The 18,618-nt window shown below is 40.0% G+C and overlaps 1 protein-coding gene across 2 annotated transcripts in view; it reads right to left on the bottom strand.

The window, feature by feature from the left end:
• Positions 1-2,059: 2,059 nt before the first annotated feature.
• Positions 2,060-18,618, bottom strand: part of Vwc2l (von Willebrand factor C domain containing 2 like) — a 154,355-nt gene continuing 137,796 nt past the window's right edge. Inside the window, exon 4 of one of the 2 annotated variants that reach the window (XM_036173637.1) lies at positions 2,060-7,078. In XM_036173637.1, coding sequence (XP_036029530.1) covers positions 6,930-7,078 — 149 coding nt within the window. In that variant the 3' untranslated portion in view covers positions 2,060-6,929. The remainder of the gene's footprint in view (positions 7,079-18,618) is intronic. The other variant, XM_036173638.1, reaches the window with a different exon arrangement.

Genomic DNA, 18,618 nt, shown 5'->3' with positions numbered 1-18,618 from the left:
TTCTTGGGACCTAACAACCTAAAAACCCATTTACCCTGATATGTTCCATGGAAAAATAAAAACAGATGGCCCCAATGGGTATTTAGCAAACTCTTTTTCTTTCTTTCTTTCTTTCTTTCTTTTTTTTTTAATTTCAGGAATCCTGCTGAACAACAATGTGGAAAACACAGGACCAATCTTTTTTATTCTAGAGGAGCATGTGTGGAGGCAAATGCTAGAGGCCCATAGATACTTTAGTCTCACAGTATGCAGATAAATTTTAGTCTAAGATTAACGTTTATGAAAAACTAGCAAAATAATGGTTTTCTTCTTACCTTCCAAATAGTAGAATTTCTTCTCAAGATTATTATGTAAAAAAAACAAAACAAAACAAAACAAAACCATCTGATCAGTGGTGAAGTTTGGCTATCCAAGTTGCAATTACTCAAGTCAAGTATTTTGGCAAACAGTGCCCGGGAGACAGATATATATGTAGTTGATGCTGAAGATCTAATATGTTGCTAGCAACGTTGGCACAGTATCCTGAAGTGAGATCAGGTGCCACTCCAAGTGAAGCATAGGTTTCACATCATTGATTGTTGTCATTGGTAACAGCATCCTTGTAATCCCATGAGACAGCGATATGACTGCTTCCATTCTAGACTTCCCATTTGATCCTCCATGAAGAGCTACTGTACCAGCTGCTGTGTTTGGGTCTCACTCCTACTACATCAGATTCTTGTTCTTTCTTCCCTGGGCTTTTGTAACTGTCTCCCATTGTGTCCCCACCTCTCGCTGGTCTCCAACACATTCTTCAATCTGCTGTCACAGTTGTTGAATATAAGATATGAATATGGCCATGACACCTTCTGGTTTTATTATAATTACTCCACAATGTCAGTAAAAAGCAAGTCCAATTTTCTTAGTGTGTGTCTCCAGGTCTTGACAATTGGGTTTTCTTTCCAGATGCATCTCTTAGTGTATGCCTGCCTCTGTAGCCTCACACTCAAATCAAATCTGATTGCTTGGCACCTTCAAAGTATACCATTTGTTGTTTTCTGTTTTACAGTAATGTTTCTCTAAACAAATACCCCAAAGCATACATAAGGTACCATATTCAAATCCAGCATCATTTCAACTACCTCTTTTCTAACCCCTCCAGTCCTAAGAATGGTGACTGATCTACATTTGGACCTTCTAGGGTTTAATTTAAACTACTTTATGTTATTCTTCTATCCAGTGCTTTCAACTCTATATGAAGATAGTTCCACATAGGCATGTAAGCCTACAAAAACCAAAACGTCCTCTGGCCTCTATGTTACAGTCTTCAAAATGGTGTTAATTGCATTATAGCTGTCAGGATGCCTGAACCAATGAATGCAAGTCACTGTCTTATGTGTGGCAGCCAATACAGTGATACAGACAAAGTGAACAGCAGAGAGATGGGACACCCAACTGTCTGTCACACCAAGAAACTCAAGTAATAGTAGCTGAGTTATATGTTCCAGTTCCTCCCATTCGTGTTACCATATATGATTATTTATTTGAAGAAATTTGTCTTTTATTGGAAAAAAATTTCAACTTAAAATTAATTGTAGCAGTGTAGCTGTTTGAAAATAAGGTTACTCAAAAACCCACTTGTAATGGGAGTATGGGACATATTTAGCATTTGGAATGGAAAGAAAGATGAGATTAAAATTTTGAAAAGTCAAAACAAAAGTCATGTCATGGCCACCTCTGAAAATATTTGTAACAGAAAAATAAATTGAACCCATAAAATCCAGTGGTAGAAATTCTCAGGGATTCACTGTGTGAGGAGGGGAGTGGTGGGTGCATGCATGTATGTTTGTGTTGAGACTGGAAGTCAACTTCAGGTGTCTTCCTTATTGTCCCTCCTCTTTTTTTAATGAAGCTATTTACCATCAGATGAGATGAGTCAGGTCAGAAGCCCCAGAGATCCCCCTGTTTTCACTTCCCTATCCACAGGACTGCTGTGCCCAGCTTTTTGACCTAGGTGATGGGGATCTGAACTCAGTTTTCCTGTGTGTGAGGCAAATACTTTACCCACTGAGCTGTCTCCTCATTCCCTAATTCATTCATTTAACTTTTTTCTAATGAATAGTCTGCCTTATTAGTGTGTAAGATTGATTAGGGACATTAGGGTGTTTATACTAGACAGGACAATTTGGGCATTAATCCCATTCATATAAAAAAGTGTGGTCAGAAAACACAGGTGAGTTTGGTGACTCAGAGATAACAGTATGCCTTTCAAAATCATGAAAATACCTTTCTGTAGAACAGTACTATTCTCAACATAAAACTTCAAATACCATCAACTAATTAGGTCTGTGCCTTGGTTTATAGTTCTCTCTCATGCTTCTTGGGTATTGGCCCTATGAAACTTTGAGGACATAGGGAGTAGAAAATTGAATGTATGGGATTTTAAATGCAAGAAAGTCTAATTTTGTTTTATGAAAATGTTGGCGTGATACAGATGTGTTTTTATGTGCTTAGGTACGCCATGCTGTTTTCCTAGTGGATTTTTTTTTCCATTTTCTAGTAATACTGAAACTCAAGGCCATTATAAAATATTGTTCACATAACGTTGTATTAGAGAATGGGTTTGGCTCAAAGAGCATAACAATAAGAGTTCATTCTTACCCCCCAAGTCAAGTTTGTGTACAAAAAAGGCAAAGGTATATATTCTGGGCACTAGTCACAAGCAGTGGTGCTTGCTCTGGGTCTGGCTCTTTGTTGCTTATTCTAAGTCCGTTGGTGAGGTTGAGGTCAAACATGGGCTTGGAGAGAATAATATTCTCAGTAAAAATTTTCAAATAGCAACAAACTCAGGAGTCTTGACAGAGTTTTAAGATAAGGTTGGCAAGGTTCGAATCTATATTTTAGATTTAAGAGGCACACCAACCAAATATAAGGCCATTTTGGATATATAAACAAACTTACTTCTCACATTTTAAAAGAAACAAAACCTGAGTTCTGAATATGGACTGGATACTGGACTATCATAAGCTTACTAATTTTGCTAAGTTTGTTATTATAACAACACAGTTTTGTAAGAAAATACTACCTTTAAAAAAACCTGATGATTATTTCATTTCAGAGATGAATGGATACATGCTTGATACTATGGATAGAAAATAGTAGGTTAATTATTTTGCAAAATCTTAGTAACCTCGGGATCAGGTCAATGAGGAAGCAAAGGATACTCATACTATTTTTCTGACTATTTGGAAATTTTCATAATAAATTTCTCATCTCATGGTGTTAGATTTGTCTCTTTATATTCTTATTTTCTCAGTAGTTAGAACACAGGCAGGATTCCTTCTTTGTAGGTGTGTTATGGAAACTGAACATGATGCCGTGGTCTCTGAGGCTCGTACTGTCCTTGACATACCTGAACATTCAAACACTGTAGTGCTGAGTATGAGTGTGGAGGAAGGGAAGGTTTTTGACCCTACCATTTAAAACACTCTCACTTGTAGTTTATTTGAGCCTTTTTTGGTGATACCTCCCCTTCCCCCGAGTCAGCCTTGCCTCATATTTTGGAAAATGAAAATGCACTCAGGCAAATCCTAGAGTTAAAGCTTAATTCTATTTGGCTACAGCTGTAATGGCATATGTGCTGTTGGATGACAGATGCCATTGTGACTTCATCATTGAATAAGAAGGAGTGGAGAAAAGAGAAACATGGGCAGGAAAATATACCACAAACAATGGTCACTGGTTAACACACTTTATATTTAACAAAATAATTTTTAATAATATATTCTTTTACACATCAAATATTGTTGCTAGAATCCCCCCCCCCTTTTTTTTACAGTTTATTATTTAATTTTTTTTTCTCTCTCTCTCTCACTAGTTTTCAGGCACACCATTTTTCAAAGATTTTAGAAACTGCATCAGTTTAACAGGCATCAGCTGATAAACTGGATGCTGATCCCATATTTAAACATAGCTGAATTTAAAGCCGAGACCCAAAGGCAGAAAAGAAAGGATAGCACAGAGGTGACTGTGTGGCTGTAATCAAAGCCTCCAAAAGAAATAACAGCCAACACAACAAAATGATGAGACGAGAAGAACGCTGATGTCCCGTGGTTTGGAAAGAATACCTCAGTGACCTGGCTAGAAGGAAGTTGTTAAATGGTTATCGGTTGATGAGAAATCCTGTCACAGTATAGGTTTGTCCGTCCCTAAAAGTGGGAAAGCATCGGTAGTTGGGAGTAATAAAGGAATTGGAGTGGGATGGAAAAGAAAACAAAACAATATACTAAATAGACAAAAGAAACCAGGCCCAACCTGACATGAACCCTGATGAAGATCCCCTTCTCAAGTTTGTAATAGAAGCCATTGAATGGCTGCAAGTGGTGAACTCTCTGCAGTTTTGATGGTTGTTACACTCTATCCCACCGAGTCCTGGCTCTGAGGATCAGTGGGCTCAGACTTTTATGCAAAATTTCTGTACCTTGGCTTCCAAGTTGTACATTCTTTGCTTCTAACAAGGACATACTAACTCCTTAATAATAGGTAAGGGTCTATGCTACATGGCTCTATCAGTGATTTTTTTTTGTTTTAGATTCTATTCATGTCATTAATAATAATAATAATAATAATAATAATAATAATAATAACTGTCATTATTATTTCCTTTCAAGAATGTGGATTTAGGGAACTGTCAATAGGTAACTTCAGGGCAAAGAGAGCTGTAGAGTACAACTTTGTCTAGACACAGGCTGAAGTGTGCAATGCCTTTGCTTTTGAGTGCAGGCATAAATCATGCAGAATTGCTCATGAAAGATTCATGGCTGTCTCTATGATGTATCCATAGTGGCAACTGAAAGGCACCAACCTTGCAACAAATTGGTGTTCTAAAGGAAGGCAGCTGGATGTTCTTCCTCAGATGGCATCGGGATGGTTATTTGTACCATAACACAAGCACAGTGTGTGTAAAAGTGTCAGGTCTGGCTCGTCAGCACATTAATTTTGGAAATGACAACTCTTTCTTCATGACAGGTGGTGCTTCTGGGGAGGAGAGGCTGACAAATTTAAGTGAGAAAGTAATTTATGAGACTAAGGAAACTGGTGTCCAGAGAGTGGGTCTTAGAAACATCACTTGGTAGGGCGGAGATTGACCCTCGGGTTACTGTTTGTGTATGATCCAAAGGGCTCAGGGGCTCAACAAAGCCATGTGTGTGAGGTCAGAGCTGCCCAGCATGTCACATGGCAGAAATGATACAGCTGAATGACACAGCTTCCCAGCCAGGTACAATTTTGTTCCCTACCCACACCCCTTGAGGACTTTTGGCAATGTCTGAGGACATTTGGTTGATATAACTAGGTGGATGTTCCTGGACCTAGCAGATGAAATCCAGGAATGTCACTTAGCATCCTAAGAGTGTACAGCATACTTAGCTCCTACCAACCTGGCCCCAAATGGCAGAGACTGAGGTTGAGATGTCCTTCTGCGTGATGTGTTCCTCAATGGAAGCCACACGAAACCCAGACTGTGTTTGGGAGCAGAAAACAGGAAAAAGAAAGACAACTGGAGATGAAGAAAACTTTGAAGTTTCCCTATCAGATCCATGCCAGGGGTTTTAGGATGGATAGTGGAATAAGTAACCGGGTCATGTGGTCTCAGAACTGTGAATTTTGCAGTTGACTGCCAATGGCATCAGATACCCTGTGTATTTCTTTTATTATTATTTTTCTGTTATTATACTAGCAGCATTACCAGGGCAACCTTGAGACTCTTCAAAGGTTCATTTTAATAGTTCACTATCTAATATGTACATTAAAAATGTTCCACTAATGAAATTATATTGTGAAAGTGTCACTCTACCATAATCTTTATTTTACATCAGCACTTAAGGTGGAAAGTGTCCTGAACCTGGATTTTAGATTTAGGGCTGAGTGTTTGTTACTGGAACATGGTAAACACAGTTCCAAACCGTAAAAACTGCTGTGTATAGGACTGGCTTCCAGCCAAATTGGAACTTGAGAGTTAGAAGTGTTTAGAAAGTTTGATTCACAGTGGGGCTACTCACCCTGGTTCTGGTATATATATATATTGCCTGGTGACAAGGGTGGGATTTGTGGTGTGTTTAATTTGTGTTTAACCAAACTCAAAAACTGGCATTGTGAAGATGTCTGGTGATTAAATGCTACCGTTTTAAATTCCTGTCTCTTTGGGCTCTTCAGTCAACTCATAATGTTCTTCATCTACTTGTTTCTGTTTGGCAGTTTCAAAGTTTTGTGGATGAAATGTGTGGTTAGTAAGAATCAATAGTGAGCCCCAACAGACTGGACAAACTAGTTGTTCCTCATGTTGGTGTACAGAGGACCCAGGTTACCACTCTGTTTCTTAGCCTACAGACATAATAACTGCCCCAAGAGAGCCACAGCTTGGACCTTCTTCCACCTTCCCCCTCTGGAAGGATATTTCCCTCTAAAGTTTTTTTCTCAAACACTTCTGATGCAACACAAAACTTTACTGTGCAGTCAAATCCGACCCCTTTAGATTCCAAAGGTAGAAAATACAGAAGAGAAAAGTGTAGTATGTGCCAACAGTGTAAAAATGGAGTAAATCAAGGGACATGGATTGGCAGGTCAGTGGCATCACCTGGGAGGGAGCCTGTCCAAGGCTGTTTTCTTTCTTTCTTGTCCCATAAATCTCGGTCGTCAAGTCACCATCAAGCATTTGTAATTACAAAAGTGGTTTAAATAGCCATATGCTATGTATATTTTATATAGCAAGAGAAAGAGAGAGAAATTTCCTCTTCGTAAAATAATCACTTTTGTCAACCCCAGAAGGTTTTGCTGGTGACCCTGTTGTGGCTGGCAGGAGTTTGTTTGCTCATGTGGTTGAGTGTTAGACATGTGCAGTATAGAAGCCATAGCATCCCTTCCTAGAACTTGTCACCGTTCGGGAATTTGCCCTACACAGTCTGCTTGCCTTGGCATTCGCGCTTTGAACACTGAGCGGGTTTCCACCAGTCCCCGTTGTGACAGTGACAGATGTTACAGTCGTCCACTTTCACTTCAATGCCAGCTGGAATTATTGTAGTTCCTGCAAAGCAGTTGGGACCTGGAACACACACATGCGTTGGTTAGTGCATTAAATCTGGAAACCTCCTCTCTACCCTCTCCTGTTCTTTCCCAAGAACAAGCCCACCCCAAACCATGAATGAAAAGGTCAGACTGGGCCAACAGCTTGTCATCAAGGAGTTTTCTAGTCAACCTCTTCAGATTCAGATACTCCATGATCTTTAGCACACATCTCATATTTCCTATATGTATCTAAGTGAGAGAGACATATAGAGCGAGAGTGTGAGAGACAGAGACAGAGACAGATGGGGTGGGCGATACCCTGCTTATTGTCTGTTTACTAAGTCCATTATGGTTAAACTTTATTTGCTTTGTCTCTGGGTGTAAAGGTGGCAAAGTGTCCCATGAATGGAGGATTGGCACAGTTGGCCTCACATGACACCACTACCCATGGCCTTTCAGTGGAGGGTGTGAGAGAATGAACTTGCTCACTCCCCAGATCCTGCCTGGTTCCTGGAATCCCCAGCTTGTTTCTTGATAACAATGAATTATTCATGGATGGATGATTTATTCATGTCCCCAAACAAGCTTTGTTAGAGATTCATTTGATTTTTATAAATGGAGTTCCTTTAATCTGCTGGCTATTTTTTCCTTCTTTTTTTTAAAGAGTGACCCAAATGTTTGGCTTTTGAAAGTCAGCAGGAATTTTATTTTAATTTTTCAGATTCCAAAAAAGCTGTCTAGCAGATATGTTCTATATCTGTCGGATGCACTCTACTCCTGTTTAGTCTACATCACTGTGTGTGTGTATGTGTGTGTGTGTGTGTGTGTGTGTGTGTGTGTGTGTGTGTGTGTGTTTCATGAACTGTTCTCACATTTTTTCTTTTAGCCTTTCTCATATAGGGATGTTAATATTGCACGTAGTTATATTTCCAAGTTGAAATTGTGTTTTAAAAAATGGCTTCCCAAGGCAAGGTGGATTTCAGAGGAATGGTACAAATTATTGGCTTTGAGGAGTCATTTTGTGCTAACTCTGTGAAGAACACATTTGGGTAAAAAAAGGAATGCTGGGTTGTGTCCAGTAATGATTTGTTAAGCCATAGGTTTTGGCTACTTGCCATAATCACTAACTACACGGCAATCTGGTAACATGTCACTATCAACGGCCTGCTTTCACTTTCTCAACAGTTGTTCAGAATTTAAAAGACTTTCTCTACTGCCAAACAAATGAAATCAGAGGCTATTTGTAGTGCCAGTTCATTAGTGGAGGCTTCTTTTTTCGAAAATTGTAACTACTGTGTTATGACGCACATTTGTTAAGGAGCAACTAGCATGCCATGACTTTAATACGCTTTCTTTTAAAGCTTCTCACAGTATGTCCTTCAACAGTATTTGTGTTCCTATGTCCTTCCTTCGCTCTGCTACAAGCATCTAGTATCCATCCATGGCTGAACATGGAGGACTGTCAAGAGCAAGGGTGATGGATCAGCTCAACTCTGGTGATAATTAAGTATCTCATGATTTTCTGCCTGTGTCCACAAGGTTTTGTTTTGATTCTATGGTAAGTTCTTGGCCATATTCAAGTGCTGACTATTTCACAATCACAATATTAAATGCGTGTGTATGAAGGTTTAAGGAATTAGTTGATAGACCTTATTACTTGTGTAACTACAGCCCCATGGTGCAATTCAATACCAAACCATGAGTTTCTTCTGAACCTACATCTGAGGGGTCTTTGGAGAACTTGGCAGGAAGGGTGTCCCATAGTGTAACTTGTTCTCTCATGCCTGTTACTCAGAGCTATCTTAGGACAGACACCTGCCAACCCAACCAATTTAGGCCAGACAAGACCTTGTTGGGACCCAAGTAGCTTCAGAAACAGTACTAGACTTGGCCAACGGTGTCTGCTTGGAGAAAGCCCAGAAGAGTAATGCTTGGTCCCAGCCCCTCACATACACACACAACCAAGACTTACACTCTAAACATGTATTTTTTAGGTTTCCAGAAGGAGAAAGAAAACATTTCATTTTAAAATCATGGTTTGAAAAACAAAGATATGCAATCATCAGGCAGACTATTAACTAGTAGGAATTTTCACAGCTTCTTTAGAGGATTTGGCAATGTGATGGAAGAAACATAATATTCTCTCTCTTTCTCTCCCTTAGTCTTTATCGTGTGTGTGTGTGTGTGTGTGTGTGTGTGTGTGTGTGTGTGTGCGTGTGCGCGCGCGCGCACACACACACACACACACACACACACACACACACACGTTCTCTTGTAGATGTGCTGCTGTCTCTCAGAATGCTGGAAAAACTCACTGGCATAATAACAAGAAGGCAGGTTGAATGTATGAAAAGAGACTCCCTGCAAGTCGTTGTGTATGTCTGGAAGGGATATTTTTACTTGAGCTCTGTTTTTGTGTTTCCTTCTGGCTGCCTGTGTTGGTAGCATGCTGTGATCGGCATGCATTTGATTAACCTCTATCTATCATTGCTTAAGAGTCACTTAGAATTCGCTGCACTCTCAGCCCAAGAAATATTAATTATGTTGATGGATTGAACACAAATGAAAGATCCTTTGCATGCGCCAAGACTGGCCAAAGCCTTGAATGACATAGTAAGCACTCAGCCGTCTACCTGATGGCCAGAGGCATTTTAAGAACCCTGCATTCTTGTTTGATCTCCTTAACTTTTGTACTTCAGAGGTTTAACTGGTCTTGTTCTGATAATCTCAGATGTAACTGCAGCAAGTCTCCAGTTTGCTGTTGAAAGTCATATACTTAAAAGCAATTGAGATAATTGTGAGCAGAATGGCTGGCACTATTTAAAAAGTGTTCTGGCTTTAGCCCTTCCCCTAATGCTGGTGACAGTGCTAATTCTCTTTGAGCTTGTGAATGTTCTCCATGAGTTCCTTACTTAGGCAACCGTCTTGCTTCTACCTACTATCCTCCTATTTGGAGGTTGCTTTCATTTTTCTTTTGTCTATATGAAGGCATACATTGCTCAGAAGGCTGGATTCAATGACAAAGCAACACACTGGAATGTAGAGGACTTGGAGAAACTCCAGAGGGGAGCAGTGAAAATGATTAAACCGAAGGCTGGCAGATAGGACCGCTGGGGGAACGTTGAAGGATTGGAATCATTTAATGCAGAAGGAGAAGATAGAGGAACAGTCCAATAACTCTCAGAGAGTGGTGGCTTAAGAGAGGAAAGGTGACCAACTGGACACTCCATTCTACAATTTAGATTAAGAGACAGAGATGACTCTCTTCTCTCTCTCTCTCTCTCTCTCTCTCTCTCTCTCTCTCTCTCATCTCAAAGAACTGATACTTGAATGTGTGCTGAGATTTTCTCTCTTAGAGATATTTAAAATGTCTAAGCTCTTACCTTAGGTATGGGTTGTACTTTCAGCCCCTTGAAGGCAAGAACTGAGTATCTGTTAATTTTTACAGCCTAGGGATGATGCTGTGTCTAGCAGATATTAAGAACTCAGTGTGTAGTTTATTTAGCTCAACAAAATAGGACAAACTAGCTAGTTTTGTGTTTGTTTGAGGCAAACTTGTTACCAAACCTATAGATAAGCCCTTATTTGTTTATCAGGGCTAGAACTATAGTATAGAAATATTCACTTACAGGTGGAAATATGTGGTGATCATTTGTTGAACACTTACTGTATGCCAGAATCTGTCTCATACTGCTTTTTCAATAACCTATAGAAGGCATATGCTTTTCCTCTCCCGACATTGAAATGACTATCCAGAAGTTATATGCTCGGAATGTGTTATCACTGAGATATGAATTAAAATCTGCATGGCATATAAGAAGTTTCTAGTTGATCAGGAAAAGAAGTAGTATTCTAGAAGTGCACTGTCATTTTTTTTTGTCCTTGATTCTGAGCTTCTGATGAAAATGTAGACGTCTAGTAGGTTAAAGCATTGCAGATGCATATTGAGGTAGGACATGTGATGTGGACAGAAAGAAGCAAGATGGTTTTTCTTCAGATCCTTATTTATGCACTGCTTTTATGTTGTGTATTTATATAGTTTCTTAAATAGCATAATTTGTTTAAAAACTAAAGGACGTCTTCCATGGAGAAGATGTATGGACCACAGGACTTTCCTCAAGATGGTAGTGAAGCTTCCTCTGGTGCTTTGTGCACAGTGGAAAGAAACGACATGAAAATAGTTTGGGACAAGGAGAGTCCTGGTTCAAAGTGTGGCTCTGTGATTTATTATGCATGTGATCTTAGACAAACACTCTGTTACCCAAATACAAAGGGAGAGCCATGTGGTATAGTTTTGGAAAGAGCTCAACACTTTGAAACTGTGATGGAATTGGAAAGTAGATTCTTTGCTGAGACTCGGAGCTTGGAGGAAAGAAGGGGAACTGAGAATGTTGAAATGAGGAGACATTTTCCCTAGGAGATACGCGAATGACCTCCCCTACTATTCTGTACTTCTTTGAGTGCTTATTTTGCATATCTATAAAACAAAAACTAGCTTAAATTTCTTTTACAGTCAAAAACCATTCAAGAGAAATCTTATAAAGAAGAGAGAGATCAAGTGTGAAAGTTGTAACTCTCTGGAGGTATGACTGAGGCAAGCCAGAAACTGTCTTTGGGCAACACTTCCTCCCATCATCCCATCCCAGCTTTTCCAAGGTACCACAAGACACATGTATAGAATATCTTGTGATCAGAGAAAAAGCATTTGGAATGATTTCTTCCAGCTTTAATAATGCAAGATTTTAAGAAAACCAGCAGAACACAGAAAGATTCCTGTCATATTTGTGGTTATATGGACCAGGAGGATTTACTCAGACACTAAAGTTTTCTGATAATCCCCCAAATTCCCCTTATAAAAGACTGACTAGGAGCACTGGGGATATTAGGAGTCGAGAGCTAGTTTGATCACACATAGATTGTGATGTTCGACACCACACAGTTATAGTAAGCGGCAAGTATATAATAACCTAAGTGCTCTGAAGGAAAGCATAGCCAGCTGTGAGTTGCAACAGAGACCCTGACTCCATCCAGTGGAGGAGGGTTTGTGCTGAACCGAATAAAGTAGGGATAGAGTGGGGTCCATTTGTAGAGCGGAAATGCCCAATGGGTTCCAGTGGAGCTCATAAGACGTTTGTGAGGAACTGCTGGGAAAGCAACCAGACACTGGAGTACAAGAAGAAATCATGAAATATCCAAGACTGTTATGATCTTATTATCATGATTTTTGTAGCTTGGAACTGCACACGGTAGATGTGTTTACACAATGCAAATCAGGTCAGAAAATACTATAAATCAGGGTTTAATTTCTATCTTCTCTAATCTCCATTTCTCAGCCTGCTGTTAAACATATACTAGCATGTTAGTAGGTTACGGCTCAAGATTCTGGGCTGTTTTCCATGCTAAAGATTGTATACCTCTCGTGTGTGTGTGTGTGTGTGTGTGTGTGTGTGTGTGTGTGTGTGTGTGTGTGTGTGTGTGTGTGTGTGTGTGTGTGTGTGTGTGTGTTTATGTGTATGCATATGTGTGTGTATGTGTATGTGTGTGTGTATGTGTGTGTGTATGTGTGTGTGTTTATGTGTATGCATATGTGTGTGTATGTGTATGTGTGTGTGTATGTGTGTGTATGTGTATGTGTGTGTATATGTGTGTGTGTGTGTGTGTGTGTATATGTGTGTGTGTGTATGTGTGTGTGTTTATGTGTGTGTGTATGTGTGTGTGTTTATGTGTGTGTGTATATGTGTGTATCTGTGTGTGTATGTGCATGTGTGTGTGTGTGTATGTGTGTGTATGTGTATGTGTGTGTGTATATGTGTGTGTGTGTGTGTGTGTGTGTCCTTGAGATGAAGACACTAATGCTGTAAATTTCGCTGCTGTCACAATGTGACTCGTCTGCAGACACTTGCGATGGACTAGAGAGGACATATCTTGGCAGATGTGGGGCTTCTGCTGTTGAAAAGTCTAGTCACCTTTCAGGTTTTGGCAATGTGTGAAGACCAAGGAGAAATTCTTTCCTCCTTTGTTCTAAGACACTAAAAATGCCAGCCAAAAATGCAGGCTTAATGTTTACATTACTTTCAGCAGTTAGCACATGGGCTTGACTTAATTGATCAGATTAGATTATCCCTTATACAAAATAAAATCCCAAAGAAAAAGATACCCCCCCCCTCCCCGAGATGGTGTGATTTCATCTAGAGGGGTATAAGGAAAGAGCTGGAAAGCTGAAGTAAACTTCAGAAGGGTCGTTGTCTTGGGATCCCATAGAACTGTGTGCAAGGTAACTGAGATACTGTGCTGTGGAGGGCACAAGAGGAGCCAATTTGGTATCAACAAAACCAGCTTTGGATAATTTAAGAGGAAAATATACTTACTGGAGGAAATAATAGCCAGACAATATCCTCAGTAGCCAAAGAACAAAGCTGGAGGTAAGACAATTGGAGCAAAGATAAAAAGCCACAGACAGGAAGCAGTCAAGACCCATCTTGGACACAGAAAAAGCAAGTGAGCCCATCCATTTCACCAGCATGGGCCTCTGGATTCTATTGCTAGAACCAGCCACACAACTTCCTATTCTACCAGCTCTCCCAGGATGGGCTACTTAGCTTTTCATCTGAAATCTGTGGCAGATATATCTAGCTGCAGGATGCCATCAAGTGCTCGCCCCAGGTATAAGAAGGGGTGGAATATGAATCTCTGGCTTTTGTAGCTTTTCTGGGAGATGGAAATGTTTCTTCCTATGCAAGTGATTTCCCTACTCACAGGGAGGAGGCAGTTCAGTTCTGATACTAAGCCAAGCGTAGGGTATCAATGAGGGTGACTTTCGGAGGGATTTCTTCACCCTAAAGGTCAGTCAGGATCCTAAGCTTCCTTCCTTTGTTCTCAGACATTACAAATGCCAGCTAAAATGCTACAGCTTTCTCTTGTACAAAACTCCGCTAAAATCCAGAACCACAAGATACTTCTCAATTCAGGGAACATTGCTCCAATTGCCTTTTCTTATTTATTTATTTGTTTATTTATTTATTTATTTATTTATTTATTTCAGACAAGGTCACATTTGCATAGTCCAGGTTGACCTCAAACCCCATATGCTCGTGCCCTGGCCTCCCAAGTGCTGCAATTATAGGCAGGTGACACTGTTCCTTGACTTTTAAATACTTCCTAAGAGCTCTTCATGTGTTATCTTCTCTTCTCTTCCAGTGAAATACTTCTCCTTATTTTTCAGGTGAGACATAGAACCACAGAAATATCAAGTGACTTTCCCAAAGTTCCACAGCTAGTTGAGCTGTGGAGAAATTGAAATGTGGAGTCCAGAGCAATTTCTGCTTGCTCTGTCTCAGAAAGCAATCTTCCTGAAAATAAGAGCCACTGTTCATTTCTCCCAAGGTTTTTCAACACCTGGGATGAAAGGGCTGCAGTCGAGGTAAACAACTTGGGTATTTAAGATACTGAGGTGAGTGGGGAGGCAAAGGGAATAATGGGTGAACTGGAGAGTAGATGGTTGGGAAGACGAGTTCTACCTATAAAATCGCATGCGAGGCCGGGAAATAGCCCCTTAAAGAGTTTCTAGTACATCTTCCCAAGGGTGAGATTTGGTCCCAGGAAGCACAGATGGCAGAAAAGGCAGCAGGGCTTCAGTGATGAGCATAGAAGACAGCTGGAGTTGCATGGACATGTCCCAGAAGGTGATGCCCTAATTTTATTGTGCATCAACACAGATATTCTTTAGAAAACCAGACTGGTCAGGTCATCTTCGTCTGCACTTTATGGTTATAAAGTACTGTGGCTTCCTTGAAAATTCTCTGTCTAGAAACAACTTTACACTGTTTAATTGTCCTCTTTCAATTGTTCCAATCTCTAACCTTGATTTGAAAGTTCAATATCGGCACTCAGTATCTTTTAGAAATTAGTTGTAAATTATCTTCCTGCCGCATAAATGAGGCCAATTCCTATTGTGTAAAGCCATAAACATCCTATATTTATTTCTCAGATGATCTAAATCATTGTTTCAGTGAATAGTATGCTTGTAGGCTTCAGTTTGCAATTGAATTGGATTGGATTATGTCCTTTCTTCTGATTTTAATTCTCTGCTTCACCAAATCCAAAGAAACTTAGTGTGTTCTGGAAAAACTGATCAGGTGGGCCTATTTTCAATTATTAGAATCTTGGAAAAAATGTTGCTAATAAAACCAGCAATTAGAGATGAACACAGTTAAAATGGAATTAAATGCCTTAGCCCTTCCTGGTGACATGTCCCAGGGGCCTTTGTAGACATAGTCAGAGGACAGGGATGGCATTGCAGTTGCTGACAGGAATCCTGGAAGAGACAGAGGGATGGTTCTCTCCACCTGCTTTCACTCACTAATCCCCATGTTACTTCCAAATGCTTTTGATTAAACTTGAAAACAAAAAGCTCCCTTAGATTAAGGTGGTGAGATTCAAGAAGGATTATTTTCTCAGAGGCTGCCCTGAAGGTGACTGTTAATCATTTTATTTGAAAATTCAATATTGCCAAACTCCCACGCGGATTTCAGTCCAAGAACTCCAAAGAGTTTTCTGGTCCCTTAGTACATAAGATTTATAGCTTGGTGTTCCAATTAAGTAAAACGCAAGGGACAAAGCCTAGAGAGGAAGAATATGGTCAAGACACAGAAGAGAAAGTGGCCATTCTTACTCTAATCAGCCAGCTCTGGGCATGGGGTGACATTCAGGTTCAGCATTAGCTAGCTCTAACTTGCCAGCCTGGCCGTCTGCTTAGTTAAATTTTCCACACTGAAACATGAGTGTCCCACTTCATTAGAACCATGAATGACTTTCAAATCACGACCATGTTTCTCATAGCTATCCTAGGCAGGGTTCTTACGGTCCTATCCAATTTACATCCAAGGATGCCAAAACTTGGAGACAGGTAAAGCAGAGAATTAAGACCCTGGAGCCAGACAACTCCCATCTCAATCCTATTTGGGCATCAACTGACTGTGTGGAGAGTGTCCTTAGATATGAAGAGGAATCATAATAAGATAAGAGAATGTACTTCATAGAGGTGTTGAAGAGACAAACAAATTTTCATCTGTAGAGCACCAACACTGCACTTGTTACATGGTGAAGGTGAATAGTTATTGCTATTTATCTTTCTGATTGCTGTTATCACTGGAGCTGCCATCTGAGTAACTCTGGTTAGGTTCTCAAGGTCAGGTCCTTTTACTTAGTGTTCAGTGGGTTTTTTTTTAAAATTATTATTATTATTTCAAAGAATAAAGAAGGACACTTCTACTTATGTGGATTGGTATTTGTTTTCAGACTGAGTGAGCACACAACAATAACATCTTTGTGACTCTCTTGCAGGCTTGTTTACCATTTGTCAGCAAAGCAGACAAGAGAATAAAATACCTGAAGAGTGGCTCTCCAGAGAGGGCTAAGGGGGTAGACCCTGGTGTGTGCCCTTTGTTGACTGCGTCAGGGTCTTTTTAGGAAATGGTTTAAAATGAATTACTGAGATTGCTACCGCTTGGTGCTCTTGTTGGGAGGAAAGTGAGTAGGTGTGGTAGAAAAAGGTTCAGGTTAAAGGTTAAACATGAGATTGCAAACTAAGTAAAAGGGAGAATAGGCACAGATAGACATTACCTATAAATTGGTATGCAGTTTTGGGGATTTAGCTCAGTGGTAGAGCGCTCGTCTAGCAAGCGCAAGGCCCTGGGTTCGATCCTCAGCTAAAAAAAAAAAAGAAAAATTGGTATGCAGTGGGAAGTTTTGCAATTTTTTATTACTGCTTAAAAAAGGATCAAATGTGACCAATTCCAGACATATTAAGGCATTATGCTATCCTACACTATGGGTTCTTCTGCAGCCATTGAGAAGAAAGAATCACAACTTTGCAGCTGACTTACAAGGATTCCATGACTCATATTGAATAAGAATACAGTTATGCAGAGAATGGGTACAATCGATGCAAGTTTAATAAAACACATGTAGACAGATATCTATGTGTACATTTCTAGAAGCTTCCAGGAGGATGGGGAGAAGAAGGAGGCACAAATAGTGTAATGTTAACGTGGATTGCATTACTAGTGGGAGGAGCTCCTGATGAGCAGGTAGGACTTGCGTCTACAGCTGGAGAAGTGTCAACTCTGAAGCAAGGAAGGCATCATGGCACTTTTATATTTGGTTCTGTGCATAAGAAGAAAGAATAAATTTTGATACTAGCAGGCATTTTAAAATCAATGCGCATGCCTAATGGTATGGTTGGTTCTTTCTCCTTAAAACGTGTCATCCACTTGATAGTGCAGCTGGCAGATCTCGAAACTGAAGAAGTCTAGTGAGGGCAGGCATAGCATGGGGCAGAATAAGGGGGATTGTCTCTGTTCCAGTTGCTTTGATCCTGAACTTCTAGGACTGCAGCTGTCCACTGCCGAGAACACTGGGCATGTGTGGGCAGGCAGCACTGGATACCTGGGTCCTCCATGGAGCAATCCACTTGAAGTCTAAAAAAGCATGTATCAAATTTCAAAGACAGCGGATAATTGAACATAAAACTAAGAGAAATGAAATAGCTCATTGATATCTTTTCATACTGATTATATGTTGATGGAGAGTAAAATAAAATGATTATTAATACATTGTTTATATTTATACAAATATGTATTATTAAAATTGACTTAATCTTTTACCTTTTTAATATGGCTGTTAAAAAAATTTAAATTTATACTTATGGGCCTGGAGTTGAGCTCAGTTGGTCTGTGCCTGACTAGCACATAGGAAGCTGTGGGCTCAAACTCCTAAACTGCCTAAACTGAAACCCCAGCATTCAGGGAGAAAGGGCACTCAAGGTCATCCTCAACTACATAGCAATTTTGACAGCATCCTTGGTTACACAACATCATTTCTTACCCCCCTAAAACAATAAGAACCCCAAACAAACAAATAAATAAGTAAGTAAATAACTATTACCCCGGTAGCTCACATGATATTTCTGTCAGACAATACTGTCCTAGAGAAATAATGGAAAACAAGATGACAGGTCCCCAAAAGAAAGCTACATTTTATATAAGCTGGGGACAGGAAATGCTATGATTTATGGTAAATAGCCTATCTTTGGGTCAGGGGAATTTTCAAATGAAAGCTTGGCCTTTGATCAATCTTATCATCATCCCTGGAGGTACCCTTGAAATTAAACTCCTCGGCCCCATCGGATACCTTCTGAACTAGAAAATGTATGAGTGGAGTCCCCATAATCCGTGACATTCTATATGATTCCAGTGCAAGCTCAAATGTGAGAACGCCTGCCTGAAGATCACGCAGAGTTTGGACAAAAGCCATGCTACCAGAAGCCAAGAAGATAACGTAGTTAGTGTCAGTTTGGGAGCAAGCCACACTGCACACGGAGCATATCTGAAAGGCAATGAATTCAGTATGGGACAAGAACATAGGCTTTTAGCAAAGGGTCATTTCTGAGGAGAAATTCTGGGCAAGTAAATAGCGGTTAAATGGTTCAATTACTTTGAAGTTTCAGCCTCAGCCTCTGAGCTGTCATTACTGTGTTTCTCCAATAAGTGTGGTTTTTACCCACACGACAGCTTGGGA

This window comes from Onychomys torridus, chromosome 23 (genome assembly GCF_903995425.1).
Source record: "Onychomys torridus chromosome 23, mOncTor1.1, whole genome shotgun sequence".
Taxonomy (NCBI): domain Eukaryota; kingdom Metazoa; phylum Chordata; class Mammalia; order Rodentia; family Cricetidae; genus Onychomys; species Onychomys torridus.
This window is presented reverse-complemented; position numbering and strand designations above follow the sequence as displayed.